At 45.1% G+C, this 14,812-nt stretch overlaps 3 protein-coding genes across 4 annotated transcripts in view; all 3 read right to left on the reverse strand.

Annotated features, from left to right (window-relative positions):
• The window catches only part of LOC148065636 (pterin-4-alpha-carbinolamine dehydratase 2), a 21,260-nt gene extending 19,137 nt beyond the window's left edge, over positions 1 to 2,123 (reverse strand). Inside the window, exons 1-2 of the mRNA XM_087808305.1 lie at positions 2,007 to 2,123; positions 1,084 to 1,194 (exon numbers count right to left, since the gene is read on the reverse strand). Of these exons, the coding sequence (XP_087664431.1) occupies positions 1,084 to 1,194; positions 2,007 to 2,111 (216 nt within the window). The 5' untranslated portion in view covers positions 2,112 to 2,123. The remainder of the gene's footprint in view (positions 1 to 1,083; positions 1,195 to 2,006) is intronic.
• Positions 2,124 to 4,716: 2,593 nt separating this feature from the next.
• On the reverse strand, positions 4,717 to 12,269 carry txndc15 (thioredoxin domain containing 15). Its single transcript, XM_087807312.1, has 6 exons — positions 12,092 to 12,269; positions 7,505 to 7,782; positions 7,311 to 7,445; positions 7,085 to 7,248; positions 6,899 to 7,029; positions 4,717 to 5,057 (listed from the first exon to the last, which is right to left on the reverse strand). The coding sequence occupies exons 1-6, from the start codon at positions 12,183 to 12,185 to the stop codon at positions 4,861 to 4,863; spliced, it is 999 nt and encodes a 332-aa protein (XP_087663438.1). The 5' UTR covers positions 12,186 to 12,269; the 3' UTR covers positions 4,717 to 4,860.
• A 180-nt stretch (positions 12,270 to 12,449) lies between these two features.
• c14h5orf24 (chromosome 14 C5orf24 homolog) lies at positions 12,450 to 14,695 on the reverse strand. Of its 2 annotated transcripts, XM_087807415.1 has the most exons (3): positions 14,528 to 14,695; positions 13,465 to 13,922; positions 12,450 to 13,390 (listed from the first exon to the last, which is right to left on the reverse strand). In XM_087807415.1, the coding sequence occupies exons 2-3, from the start codon at positions 13,918 to 13,920 to the stop codon at positions 13,343 to 13,345; spliced, it is 504 nt and encodes a 167-aa protein (XP_087663541.1). In that variant the 5' UTR covers positions 13,921 to 13,922; positions 14,528 to 14,695; the 3' UTR covers positions 12,450 to 13,342. The 2 variants fall into 2 exon arrangements, with proteins under 2 accessions (XP_087663541.1, XP_087663540.1); XM_087807414.1 differs by having other exon boundaries at positions 12,450 to 13,922.
• Between the last annotated feature and the right edge of the window lie 117 nt (positions 14,696 to 14,812).

The raw sequence follows: 14,812 nt of genomic DNA on the forward strand, positions 1-14,812 counted from the left end.
ATAGTGAAGATATCATAAAGAATAAAGTCACGCGAGCATGAACGCACCATAGTGAAGATATCATAAAGAATAAAGTCACGCGAGCATGAACGCACCATAATGAAGATATCATAAAGAATAAAGTCCCGCGAGCATGAACGCACCATAGTGAAGATATCATAAAGAATAAAGTCCCACGAGCATGAACGCACCATAGTGAAGATATCATAAAGAATAAAGTCCCGCGAGCATGAACGCACCATAGTGAAGATATCATAAAGAATAAAGTCCCGCGAGCATGAACGCACCATAATGAAGATATCATAAAGAATAAAGTCCCGCGAGCATGAACGCACCATAGTGAAGATATCATAAAGAATAAAGTCCCGCGAGCATGAACGCACCATAGTGAAGATATCATAAAGAATAAAGTCCCGCGAGCATGAACGCACCATAATGAAGATATCATAAAGAATAAAGTCCCGCGAGCATGAACGCACCATAGTGAAGATATCATAAAGAATAAAGTCCCGCGAGCATGAACGCACCATAGTGAAGATATCATGAAGAATAAAGTCCCGCGAGCATGAACGCACCATAATGAAGATATCATAAAGAATAAAGTCCCGCGAGCATGAACGCACCATAGTGAAGATATCATGAAGAATAAAGTCCCACGAGCATGAACGCACCATAGTGAAGATATCATAAAGAATAAAGTCCCGCGAGCATGAACGCACCATAGTGAAGATATCATAAAGAATAAAGTCCCACGAGCATGAATGCACCATAGTGAAGATATCATAAAGAATAAAGTCCCGCGAGCATGAACGCACCATAATGAAGATATCATAAAGAATAAAGTCCCGCGAGCATGAACGCACCATAGTGAAGATATCATAAAGAATAAAGTCCCGCGAGCATGAACGCACCATAGTGAAGATATCATAAAGAATAAAGTCCCGCGAGCATGAACGCACCATAATGAAGATATCATAAAGAATAAAGTCCTGCGAGCATGAACGCACCATAATGAAGATATCATAAAGAATAAAGTCCCACGAGCATGAACGCACCATAATGAAGATATACATATACACTGACCTGGTTGAAGGTCTTAAAGTGAAGCTCTTTAAACACAGCATCACGGTCCTGGACCTCAGTCCAACCCGAGGTCCTCAGCGCCGTCACCTGCTGCTGTCGATCACCTGGAGACTGGAACGAACATAATCAATATATCGTTTTAACACTTTATTCTTCTGCCCTGTATTTTAAATGGATTTTAAAAAGGTAAGGTAAGGTAAGGTAAAACTTTATTGATCCCTCAGGAGGTCTCCTTTGGGAAATTGTTTTTTTACAATAGCCAGCAATTTTTCATAAACAATAAAAAATAATACATAAAAAATAAAATAAGAAGAACATAAAGAGGAAGAACAAGATGACACAATATATAAATATATAAAAAACAATAATATTTAGCATGTGATCCACTGCATGTGAAGAATGATATTATTATAATTATTATATTATTATATTATTATATTATTCATCATGTTTAAAGTTTTTAATCAGGCGAGGAAATGTTGTTGAATTGTTGTTATTCTGCATGTTCCCGCAAGGTGGCGATATAACATGGCAGATTTGGGAAAACGGTTAAAAAAAACTGTTTACGAAGAAGGTTTAATGCTAATAAAGACTTTAATACGTTAAATGTATTTAACATTAATCATCAAATATGTGATATAGCAACAAGTACGATACAAAAACATGTAACTAAATGGCAGCATTTAAAGAAAAAACACTTTATCAAACATATACAAATAAAACAAATATCGTTCAAACAAACAGTAGTTTGACAGAAATCTCGTTAAATATTTTATTCTAGAAAAAGGTGTTATTTTCAATAAATGTCTGATATTATTGTGTGGCGCCTCATACGTCATCACTGTGCGCCAGAAGGCGCCTCCTCTAAAAAGGTTCATGAGCGACATGTTGACGTGAAGATGAGGTTCAGTCGCTTCTCTCACCATCTTGCTGGAGCTGGTTCTGGTTCTGGTTCTGCTCAGTTGAGGCGCGAACAGTTTGTTCAGGACGGAGCTCCTGGTTCTGAAGCGAAACATTAACGCAGACATGGTCGCCTCTGTGTGACGTCACTCCGGTCAGAAGAGCTGTTCTTCACCTGCCTGATCAAAATAATTCATCATCACATGGGTTTTAACGTTTGACAACCAGGAGGTTTAAGTCTGGATTTAAGAAGTTAAAGTTAACTAAGTTACAAAAAAATACCTACAACTCAAGTATGTTTCTATTATATTTAATCTGGAATTGTTTGATTAGAGAGAAACAAGTTTTACTCAAAGAAAACATGTTATAATATTGTGTTGTTTAAACACTTGAACCTGGTCTGAGAAAAGATCTTTAAAATATGACTTATTTAGATGGATGGATGGATGGATGGATGGATGGAAGAATAAATGAATGGATAGATGGATGGATGGATGGATGGATGGGTGGAGGGAGGGAGGGAGGGAGGGAGGAAGGATGGATGGATGGATGGATGGATGGATGGATGGAAGAATAAATGAATGGATGAATGGATAGATGGATGGATGGATGGAAGAATAAATGAATGGATGAATGAATGGATGGATGGATGGATGGATGGATGGATGGAAGAATAAATGAATGGATAGATGGATGGATGGATGGAAGAATAAATGAATGGATGAATGGATAGATGGATGGATGGATGGAAGAATAAATGAATGGATGAATGAATGGATGGATGGATGGATGGATGGATGGATGGAAGAATAAATGAATGGATGAATGAATGGATGGATGGATGGATGGAAGAATAAATGAATGGATGGATGGATGGATGGATGGATGGAAGAATAAATTAATGGATGAATGGATAGATGGATGGATGGATGGAAGAATAAATGAATGGATGAATGAATGGATGGATGGATGGATGGAAGAATAAATGAATGGATAGATGGATGGATGGATGGAAGAATAAATGAATGGATGAATGGATAGATGGATGGAAGAATAAATGGATGGATGGATGGAAGAATAAATGAATGGATGGATGGATGGAAGAATAAATGAATGGATGGATGGATGGAGGGATGAAGGAAGGAAGGAAGAATAAATGAATGGATGGATAGATGGATGGATGGATGGAAGAATGGATGGATGGATGAATAAATGAATGGATGAATGGATGGATGGAAGAATAAATGAATGGATGGATGGAAGGATGGAAGAATGAATGAATGAATGGATGGATGGATGAATGGATGGATAGATGGATGGATGGAAGAATGGATGGATGGATGAATAAATGAATGGATGAATGGATGGATGGAAGAATAAATGAATGGATGGATGGAAGGATGGAAGAATGAATGAATGAATGGATGGATGGATGAATGGATGGATAGATGGATGGATGGATGAATAAATGAATGGATGAATGGATGGATGGAAGAATAAATGAATGGATGGATGGATGGATGGATGGACGTATACAAAGAAAACGCTGCCACAAAACTATTATTTAATTTATTTCACAATCAAAAGGTTTAAATTACTGAAATATTTCAAGGGTCTCAGTCCTAGAGCTGGAGGTCTCAGTCCTAGAGCTGGAGGTCTCAGTCCTGGAGCTGGAGGTCTCAGTCCTGGAGCTGGAGGTCTCAGTCCTAGAGCTGGAGGTCTCAGTCCTAGAGCTGGAGGTCTCAGTCCTGGAGCTGGAGGTCTCAGTCCTAGAGCTGGAGGTCTCAGTCCTAGAGCTGGAGGTCTCAGTCCTGGAGCTGGAGGTCTCAGTCCTGGAGCTGGAGGTCTCAGTCCTAGAGCTGGAGGTCTCAGTCCTGGAGCTGGAGGTCTCAGTCCTAGAGCTGGAGGTCTCAGTCCTAGAGCTGGAGGTCTCAGTCCTAGAGCTGGAGGTCTCAGTCCTGGAGCTGGAGGTCTCAGTCCTAGAGCTGGAGGTCTCAGTCCTGGAGCTGGAGGTCTCAGTCCTAGAGCTGGAGGTCTCAGTCCTGGAGCTGGAGGTCTCAGTCCTGGAGCTGGAGGTCTCAGTCCTAGAGCTGGAGGTCTCAGTCCTAGAGCTGGAGGTCTCAGTCCTGGTGCTGGAGGTCTCAGTCCTAGAGCTGGAGGTCTCAGTCCTGGAGCTGGAGGTCTCAGTCCTGGAGCTGGAGGTCTCAGTCCTAGAGCTGGAGGTCTCAGTCCTGGTGCTGGAGGTCTCAGTCCTGGTGCTGGAGGTCTCAGTCCTAGAGCTGGAGGTCTCAGTCCTGGTGCTGGAGGTCTCAGTCCTAGAGCTGGAGGTCTCAGTCCTGGAGCTGGAGGTCTCAGTCCTAGAGCTGGAGGTCTCCAGGTCTCAGTCCTGGTGCTGGAGGTCTCAGTCCTAGAGCTGGAGGTCTCAGTCCCGGTCCTCCAGGTCTCAGTCCCGGTCCTCCAGGTCTCAGTCCTGGTCCTCCAGGTCTCAGTCCTGGTGCTCCAGGTCTCAGTCCCGGTCCTCCAGGTCTCAGTCCCGGTCCTCCAGGTCTCAGTCCCGGTCCTCCAGGTCTCAGTCCCGGTGCTCCAGGTCTCAGTCCCGGTCCTCCAGGTCTCAGTCCCGGTCCTCCAGGTCTCAGTCCCGGTCCTCCAGGTCTCAGTCCTGGTGCTCCAGGTCTCAGTCCCGGTCCTCCAGGTCTGGTCCTCCAGGTCTCAGTCCTGGTCCTCCAGGTCTCAGTCCCGGTCCTCCAGGTCTCAGTCCCGGTCCTCCAGGTCTCAGTCCCGGTCCTCCAGGTCTCAGTCCTGGTGCTCCAGGTCTCAGTCCCGGTCCTCCAGGTCTCAGTCCTGGTCCTCCAGGTCTCAGTCCTGGTCCTCCAGGTCTCAGTCCTGGTGCTCGTGCTCCTGACCCGGGATCAGCCAGCGGATGCTGTCGGTACGAAGAGCCGCGTACAGAGCGAAGCTGGTGATGAAGAGAACAGAGAAGACCAGCAGCCAGTCCACGCTGGTGACAGGGACGCTGGCCAGAGGTCCGAGGAGGTCTTCCTCGCTCACACTCCTGTCCGGACCCGCCTCGAAGCCTGAGGAGCAACGACAGCCATGACCTTGAAGCGTCTTCGTCACAACGTTCAAGACTTTTTAAAAAAAAATGACATTTTCGATGTTTTTAAAATGTTTAAATAACTTAACATTCAGAGGCTGATTGAGAACGAGTGTGTGTGTGTGTGTGTGTGAGTGTGTGTGTGTGGGGGTGTGTGTGTGTGTGAGTGTGTGTGTGTGGGGGTGTGTGTGTGGGGGTGTGTGTGTGTGTGTGTGTGTGTATGTGTGTGTGTGTGTGTGTGAGTGTCTGTGTGTGTGTGAGTGTCTGTGTGTCTGTGTCTGTGTGTGTGTGTGTGTGTGTGTGTGTGTGTGTGTGTGTGTGTGTGTGTGTGTGAGTGTCTGTGTGTGTGTGTGTGTGTCTGTGTGTGTGTGTGTGTGTGTGTGTCTGTGTGTGTGTGTGTGTGTGAGACAGACTGGCCTCCTGTCCAGGGTGTCCTCTGCCTCTCAAGACTCCATAAGTGAACAAGAAGCAGGAAATTAACGAAACTTTAATGTTTTTTTTGTGTAAATCTGAATATTTTTGATTTGGTTTTATTAACTTTATTAAATCTATAACTTTATTAAATCAATAACTTTATTAAATCTATAACTTTATTAAATCTATAACTTTATTAAATCTATAACTTTATTAAATCTATAACTTTATTAAATCAAACGCCAACCATTTTTGCCCAAATGAGGCCAAAAATCGACGTCTCCGAAAATGGAAAAAACTTCCTGGAATTATTTCATGAACATGAATCTAAACTCTGACCAAACTTTCACCTTTTTTTGTGTAAATCTGAATATTTTGGATTCTTTCCAACGGATCCTTCGTGAGTCATAATGAGTCATAATGAGTCATAATGAGTCATAACGAGTCGTAACGAGTCGTAACGAGTCGTAACGAGTCGTAACGAGTCGTAAGGAGTCGTAATGAGTCGTAAGGAGTCGTAATGAGTCGTAATGAGTCGTAATGAGTCGTAATGAGTCGTAATGAGTCGTAATGAGTCGTAAGGAGTCGTAATGAGTCGTAATGAGTCGTAATGAGTCGTAAGGAGTCGTAACGAGTCGTAACGAGTCGTAACGAGTCGTAAGGAGTCGTAATGAGTCGTAAGGAGTCGTAATGAGTCGTAAGGAGTCGTAATGAGTCGTAATGAGTCGTAATGACTCGTAATGAGTCGTAATGAGTCGTAATGAGTCGTAAGGAGTCGTAATGAGTCGTAATGAGTCGTAATGAGTCGTAATGAGTCGTAAGGAGTCGTAAGGAGTCGTAATGAGTCGTAATGAGTCGTAATGAGTCGTAAGGAGTCGTAATGAGTCGTAAGGACTCGTAATGAGTCGTAATGAGTCGTAATGAGTCGTAATGAGTCGTAATGAGTCGTAATGAGTCGTAAGGAGTCGTAATGAGTCGTAATGAGTCGTAATGAGTCGTAATGAGTCGTAAGGAGTCGTAATGAGTCGTAAGGACTCGTAATGAGTCGTAATGAGTCGTAATGAGTCGTAATGAGTCGTAATGAGTCGTAATGAGTCGTAATGAGTCGTAAGGACTCGTAATGAGTCGTAAGGAGTCGTAATGAGTCGTAATGAGTCGTAATGAGTCGTAATGACTCGTAATGAGTCGTAATGAGTCGTAATGACTCGTAATGACTCGTAAGGACTCGTGATGAGTCGTAATGAGTCGTGATGAGTCGTAATGACTCGTAATGACTCGTAATGACTCGTAATGACTCGTAATGAGTCGTAATGAGTCGTAAGGACTCGTAATGAGTCGTAATGAGTCGTAATGACTCGTAATGAGTCGTAATGAGTCGTAATGAGTCGTAATGAGTCGTCTACGCACCCGTCTGGTTGCAGATGAAGGACCCGAGCACCTCCAGGGTTCTGTCCGTGTGGTTGAAGCGAGCCATGGGTTTGGCTCCTTGGAACAGCAGGATGTTAGGAACCGCGACGGTGCCGAACCTGGTGGACAAACTGCAGAAGCGCCTTCTAGTCACTGATCCACGGGTCGAGCCTGGAGCGAGTTCACCTGCTGTGCTGCGACGCGTCCAGCGCCAGGAAATGCATGCTGGGAAAGACCCGGGGAAGAGCGTTGAAGTGCGGAGCGAGGCTGGCCGAGAACTGACACCAGGTGGTGAAGAACAGAACCACAGAACACTCGCTGCTGTTGGCGTTCAGGAAGTCCATCAGGTCCTGCCGGAGACAAACACAGGTTGATATGTTGGTAGCGACGCCTGCCGGTCCAGCACCGGTACCTGAGAGGCGTTGAGGACCTGGACCACGAAGGCGTCCAGTCCCGTCACGTTTCTCTTGTCACAGTTGACCTTGAAGGTCTTGGTCTCCGTGTTGTTCTGCTCGTCCAGCGCGGCGTGAACCATGTCCAGAGTGACCTGAGAGAGAAGTTACACGTGTCACTTCCTGTCAGCGAGAGTCGCTCGCGGCGCCGAACCTGCTGCGGATCCGTCGCCTCGTCCGAGCGCCGCTGACGGCTGTTCTCGTCGCACGGCGGAGAGAAGCCCGGCGCCTCCTCCTCCACGTTCCTGGGGTACAGAGCCCTGATGTCGGCCGGGTCCAGGGGCGTCTCCGAGCCCATCACGGCGTCCGCCATCTCGGCCGTCTTGAACTGTCTCTGCGGCAGAGACTGCAGGTCTTCAGACTCAACGAACCTCGGGATGTTCTCCTGGTCGGAGTCCTCAGGGATCCACCAGTCCAGCTGCTCGTCGTTCGCTGAACACAAGGATTCACCGAACATCATGTAGCAGACATGAATGACCTCTAATGTGACCTCTAATGTGACCTCTAATGTGCAGTGAAACACTGACGCAGTGAAACACTGACACAGTGAAACACTGACACAGTGAAACACTGACGCAGTGAAACACTGACGCAGTGAAACACTGACACATTAAAACACTGACACAGTGAAACACTGACGCAGTGAAACACTGACACATTAAAACACTGACACAGTGAAACACTGACGCAGTGAAACACTGACACAGTGAAACACTGACGCAGTGAAACACTGACGCAGTGAAACACTGACGCAGTGAAACACTGACGCAGTGAAACACTGACACAGTGAAACACTGACGCAGTGAAACACTGACGCAGTGAAACACTGACACATTAAAACACTGACACAGTGAAACACTGACGCAGTGAAACACTGACACATTAAAACACTGACACAGTGAAACACTGACGCAGTGAAACACTGACACAGTGAAACACTGACGCAGTGAAACACTGACGCAGTGAAACACTGACGCAGTGAAACACTGACGCAGTGAAACACTGACGCAGTGAAACACTGACACAGTGAAACACTGACGCAGTGAAACACTGACGCAGTGAAACACTGACACATTAAAACACTGACACAGTGAAACACTGACGCAGTGAAACACTGACACATTAAAACACTGACACAGTGAAACACTGACGCAGTGAAACACTGACACAGTGAAACACTGACGCAGTGAAACACTGACGCAGTGAAACACTGACGCAGTGAAACACTGACGCAGTGAAACACTGACACATTAAAACACTGACACAGTGAAACACTGACACAGTGAAACACTGACGCAGTGAAACACTGACGCAGTGAAACACTGACACATTAAAACACTGACACAGTGAAACACTGACACAGTGAAACACTGACACAGTGAAACACTGACACAGTGAAACACTGACACAGTGAAACACTGACGCAGTGAAACACTGACGCAGTGAAACACTGACGCAGTGAAACACTGACGCAGTGAAACACTGACGCAGTGAAACACTGACGCAGTGAAACACTGACACAGTGAAACACTGACGCAGTGAAACACTGACACAGTGAAACACTGACGCAGTGAAACACTGACGCAGTGAAACACTGACGCAGTGAAACACTGACGCAGTGAAACACTGACACATTAAAACACTGACACAGTGAAACACTGACGCAGTGAAACACTGACACATTAAAACACTGACACAGTGAAACACTGACACAGTGAAACACTGACGCAGTGAAACACTGACACAGTGAAACACTGACGCAGTGAAACACTGACGCAGTGAAACACTGACACATTAAAACACTGACACATTAAAACACTGACACAGTGAAACACTGACACATTAAAACACTGACACAGTGAAACACTGACGCAGTGAAACACTGACACATTAAAACACTGACACAGTGAAACACGGACGCAGTGAAACACTGACACATTAAAACACTGACACAGTGAAACACTGACACAGTGAAACACTGACGCAGTGAAACACTGACGCAGTGAAACACTGACGCAGTGAAACACTGACACATTAAAACACTGACACAGTGAAACACTGACGCAGTGAAACACTGACACATTAAAACACTGACACAGTGAAACACTGACGCAGTGAAACACTGACACAGTGAAACACTGACGCAGTGAAACACTGACGCAGTGAAACACTGACGCAGTGAAACACTGACGCAGTGAAACACTGACACATTAAAACACTGACACAGTGAAACACTGACACAGTGAAACACTGACGCAGTGAAACACTGACACATTAAAACACTGACACAGTGAAACACTGACACAGTGAAACACTGACGCAGTGAAACACTGACACAGTGAAACACTGACGCAGTGAAACACTGACGCAGTGAAACACTGACGCAGTGAAACACTGACACATTAAAACACTGACACATTAAAACACTGACACAGTGAAACACTGACGCAGTGAAACACTGACACATTAAAACACTGACACAGTGAAACACTGACGCAGTGAAACACTGACACATTAAAACACTGACACAGTGAAACACTGACGCAGTGAAACACTGACACATTAAAACACTGATACAGTGAAACACTGACACAGTGAAACACTGACGCAGTGAAACACTGACGCAGTGAAACACTGACGCAGTGAAACACTGACACATTAAAACACTGACACAGTGAAACACTGACGCAGTGAAACACTGACACATTAAAACACTGACACAGTGAAACACTGACGCAGTGAAACACTGACACAGTGAAACACTGACGCAGTGAAACACTGACGCAGTGAAACACTGACGCAGTGAAACACTGACGCAGTGAAACACTGACGCAGTGAAACACTGACGCAGTGAAACACTGACGCAGTGAAACACTGACACAGTGAAACACTGACGCAGTGAAACACTGACACATTAAAACACTGACACAGTGAAACACTGACGCAGTGAAACACTGACGCAGTGAAACACTGACACATTAAAACACTGACACAGTGAAACACTGACGCAGTGAAACACTGACACATTAAAACACTGACACAGTGAAACACTGACGCAGTGAAACACTGACACAGTGAAACACTGACGCAGTGAAACACTGACACATTAAAACACTGACACAGTGAAACACTGACGCAGTGAAACACTGACACAGTGAAACACTGACGCAGTGAAACACTGACACAGTGAAACACTGACGCAGTGAAACACTGACACAGTGAAACACTGACGCAGTGAAACACTGACACAGTGAAACATTAAAACATTAAAATACTGACACATTAAAACACTGACACAGTGAAACACTGACACAGTGAAACACTGACGCAGTGAAACACTGACACAGTGAAACATTAAAACATTAAAATACTGACACATTAAAACACTGACACAGTGAAACACTGACACAGTGAAACACTGACGCAGTGAAACACTGACGCAGTGAAACACTGACACAGTGAAACACTGACGCAGTGAAACACTGACACAGTGAAACACTGACACAGTGAAACACTGACACAGTGAAACATTAAAACATTAAAATACTGACACATTAAAACACTGACACAGTGAAACACTGACGCAGTGAAACACTGACGCAGTGAAACACTGACACAGTGAAACACTGACACAGTGAAACACTGACACAGTGAAACACTGACGCAGTGAAACACTGACGCAGTGAAACATTAAAACATTAAAATACTGACACATTAAAACACTGACACAGTGAAACACTGACACAGTGAAACACTGACGCAGTGAAACACTGACACAGTGAAACATTAAAACATTAAAATACTGACACATTAAAACACTGACACAGTGAAACACTGACACAGTGAAACACTGACGCAGTGAAACACTGACGCAGTGAAACACTGACGCAGTGAAACACTGACGCAGTGAAACACTGACGCAGTGAAACACTGACGCAGTGAAACACTGACGCAGTGAAACACTGACGCAGTGAAACACTGACACAGTGAAACACTGACGCAGTGAAACACTGACGCAGTGAAACACAGACGCAGTGAAACACTGACGCAGTGAAACACTGACACAGTGAAACATTAAAACATTAAAATACTGACACATTAAAACACTGACACAGTGAAACACTGACACAGTGAAAAACTGACGCAGTGAAACACTGACACATTAAAACACTGACACAGTGAAACACTGACACAGTGAAACACTGACGCAGTGAAACATTAAAACATTAAAATACTGACACATTAAAACACTGACACAGTGAAACACTGACGCAGTGAAACATTAAAACATTAAAATACTGACACATTAAAACACTGACACAGTGAAACATTAAAATACTGACACATTAAAACACTGACACAGTGAAACATTAAAATACTGACACATTAAAACACTGACACAGTGAAACACTGACGCAGTGAAACACTGACGCAGTGAAACATTAAAACATTAAAATACTGACACATTAAAACACTGACACATTAAAACACTGACACAGTGAAACACTGACGCAGTGAAACACTGACGCAGTGAAACATTAAAACATTAAAATACTGACACATTAAAACACTGAAACATTAAAATACTGACACATTAAAACACTGACACATTAAAATACTGACACGTTAAAATACTGACACATTAAAACACTGACACATTAAAATACTGACACATTATTCAAGTCAATAGTTTCTCAATGATATATATTCTTATGCTAACACACAGTTAGCCGAAGCTTACCCAGGAAAGTCGCCGAAGAAAAACTCAATAAATAAAGGAAAAGCATAAACAAAAGAAAAGGAAGCCTTGGAAAGTACTTGAGCATCGCCGGCATGTTTTAAAATAACGTTAATAAAAGCATTAGATCGTTATTACGACATGTTGAGCACAAACGCGCAGTCGATGTGTTTGCGGAACCAGTGACGGGGAAGAATTAGTGCGCTGCACCAACCGGAAGTGTATGGTTTATATCGTGAGTGTTTTATTCTGGATTAATTCATTTTAAATGTATACTTTTTAAAACTCTTTTAATAAACACAGTCATGTTGTTTTAAATACAAACCTTTATATGAGACACATTTAGAGACGAGCTCCACGTTATTCTTTTTATATTTATTATTGTTATTATTAGCGATAATAATGTTTCATGCAACACATCAGAAAACACTGGAATGTGAACATTTTCTTTTAAAAAACTTGTGTTTTGCAACATTTTCATGCTGATGCTTCTATAGAAACATTTCTTGAACCAAAGACACGAATATACATTAAAGCAGAGAATGTTCTCTGAGCTTCATGTGACAAAACCTTCGTCTTCCTGCACAGTGAGGCGTCTGTGGTGGATTTAAGAGAATATTTTTAACGTTAAAATCAAGAACATTGTTGGATTATATCTGTTCCTCTAAACAGGGTTCAGTTGGTGTGTGAAGTTCAGTGGATTCACTGTGAGGACGAACAAGAAGCACAAACATCAGATCATGGGGTGAAAACATAGAAACAAGTCATAAATACATCTTCGTCCTCAGGGTCGCGGGGGCAGCAGCTTCAGCAGGAGGTCCAGGATCATCGTTTGAAAATACTTTTTTAAAACTTGAAGCTGCTTTTCTTGATTCACTGATTTGATCTTTCGTTCAAATGATTGTTTAAATCTTCAGAACGTCGACAAAACATTCAAACCTTTACAGACTTTTTCACGTTTGAACGACTCGAGTCGTGCGTTCGTCTCAGTGATCGACAGACACACACTAGAGGGTCCAGGAGGTCCCTGTCCAGGAGGTCCCTGTCCAGGAGGTCCCTGGTCCAGGAGGTCCCTGTCCAGGAGGTCCCTGGTCCAGGAGGTCCCTGGTCCAGGAGGTCCCTGTCCAGGAGGTCCCTGGTCCAGGAGGTCCCTGGTCCAGGAGGTCCCTGGTCCAGGAGGTCCCTGGTCCAGGAGGTCCCTGTCCAGGAGGTCCCTGTCCAGGAGGTCCCTGGGGTCACTCGCTCTTGGAGGGTTCACAGAGCAGCTCCTTGTGAGGGACGGGGTACGGGAAGGCGGCTCCGCTGCAGGCGGCGAACGAGAGTTTGTTGAGGCGCGAGAGACCTTTGATGCTGCCCGGCGGTCTCCCCGGGCTCACCTTGTACCCGGCGGCTCTGGTGGTCCCCAGGGGCCTCCCGGGGCTGGTCTTGAACCCGGCGGCTTTGGTGGTACCGAGGGGTCGACCCGTGCTGGTTCTGTACCCGGCTAGCTTGGTGGTTCCCAGAGGCCTCCCGCGTCGCCCCGACTTCCCGGCGGACTTTCTCTTCTTCTTGCCGGCGTCGGTCTCGGGGCCGGTGACCCCCGACCCCTTCCCGGGCAGGCTGCAGTCCAGGGCCAGGGCCTGGGGTCTCGGGCACAGCATGGACTTGTGTCCGGGGCCGGGCAGGGTCATGGGCGCCAGAGTCATCTGCAGGGTCGGGGGGGTCGGGCCGTAGAACTTGCTGGTCTGGGAGGAGCAGAGGTCGAAGTGATGGGTGTCGGGGAGTCGAGGGTCGTCGGCGAGACACGAGGGTCGCGACCCCAGACAGAAGCTCGTCGTCACCTGACGCATCATTTCTGCAGAAGAAAACATGTTGAGGAAGAAACTTGTGTTTTAATCCTAGTTCTGACGTGTGTTTGTCAAAGTTCATGAAATAATGTTATTGTTTACGACCCGTCGTTACGTCCTCCGCGATGACTGAGGACGAGAGGATACAGCCAGAAAATGACACCTAAAACTACATGAACCGTCGTATTCATACTTTTATAAACAGAAGTTTAAAGAATTTCAGGATAAATACAGTTTGAAAAATGATCAAAGCTTGTAGATCCTTTATTTTCAATGATATTATTTATTACATTTTCTATCTTTTGTCAATAAATCGTTTGTTTCCTCCCACGGTCGTCGTCAGCGTGTGCAGCTGTCCAGAGTGTCCCCTCAACTCTCCCCGGGTCACCAGGACGGGTCAGAGACTCGTCACCTGAGCAGGTGTGTCTGGTCACGTGACTGCGGGTCTCGCAGGAGACGTCAGTGTCTGGATGTTCGTCCATGAAAGCAGCTCCAGAGGAGCAGGAACGACGTGAAGAAGAAAGAGAAGGAGGAGAAGAAGAAGAAAGAGGAGGAGAAGAAGAAGAAAGAGGAGGAGAAGAAGAAGAAGAAAGAGAAGAAGAAGAAGATTTACCTTCAGAGCTGCAGGAGTGAAAAGGTTAAACAACCAAACGATCTTCCGCGTCTTTCATAGCCTCGCTGGCACCTGGACCTGGATCAGGACCTGGACCTGGACCTGGATCAGGATCAGGGTCTGCAGCAGGATCTTGGCATCAAAGAGCTCCAGAGGTTTGAAGAAGAATCGCAGCCATTTTCCATTAAACATTAATGAGCTGCGAGCGCATGCGCAGACGGAGCCTCCGAACCCGACGTTAAAAAACGATGTTTTTAATATCGAACCTTCAGCGACAAACTCTTC

This window comes from Callionymus lyra, chromosome 14 (assembly GCF_982586985.1).
Source record: "Callionymus lyra chromosome 14, fCalLyr1.hap1.1, whole genome shotgun sequence".
NCBI classification, from domain to species: domain Eukaryota; kingdom Metazoa; phylum Chordata; class Actinopteri; order Syngnathiformes; family Callionymidae; genus Callionymus; species Callionymus lyra.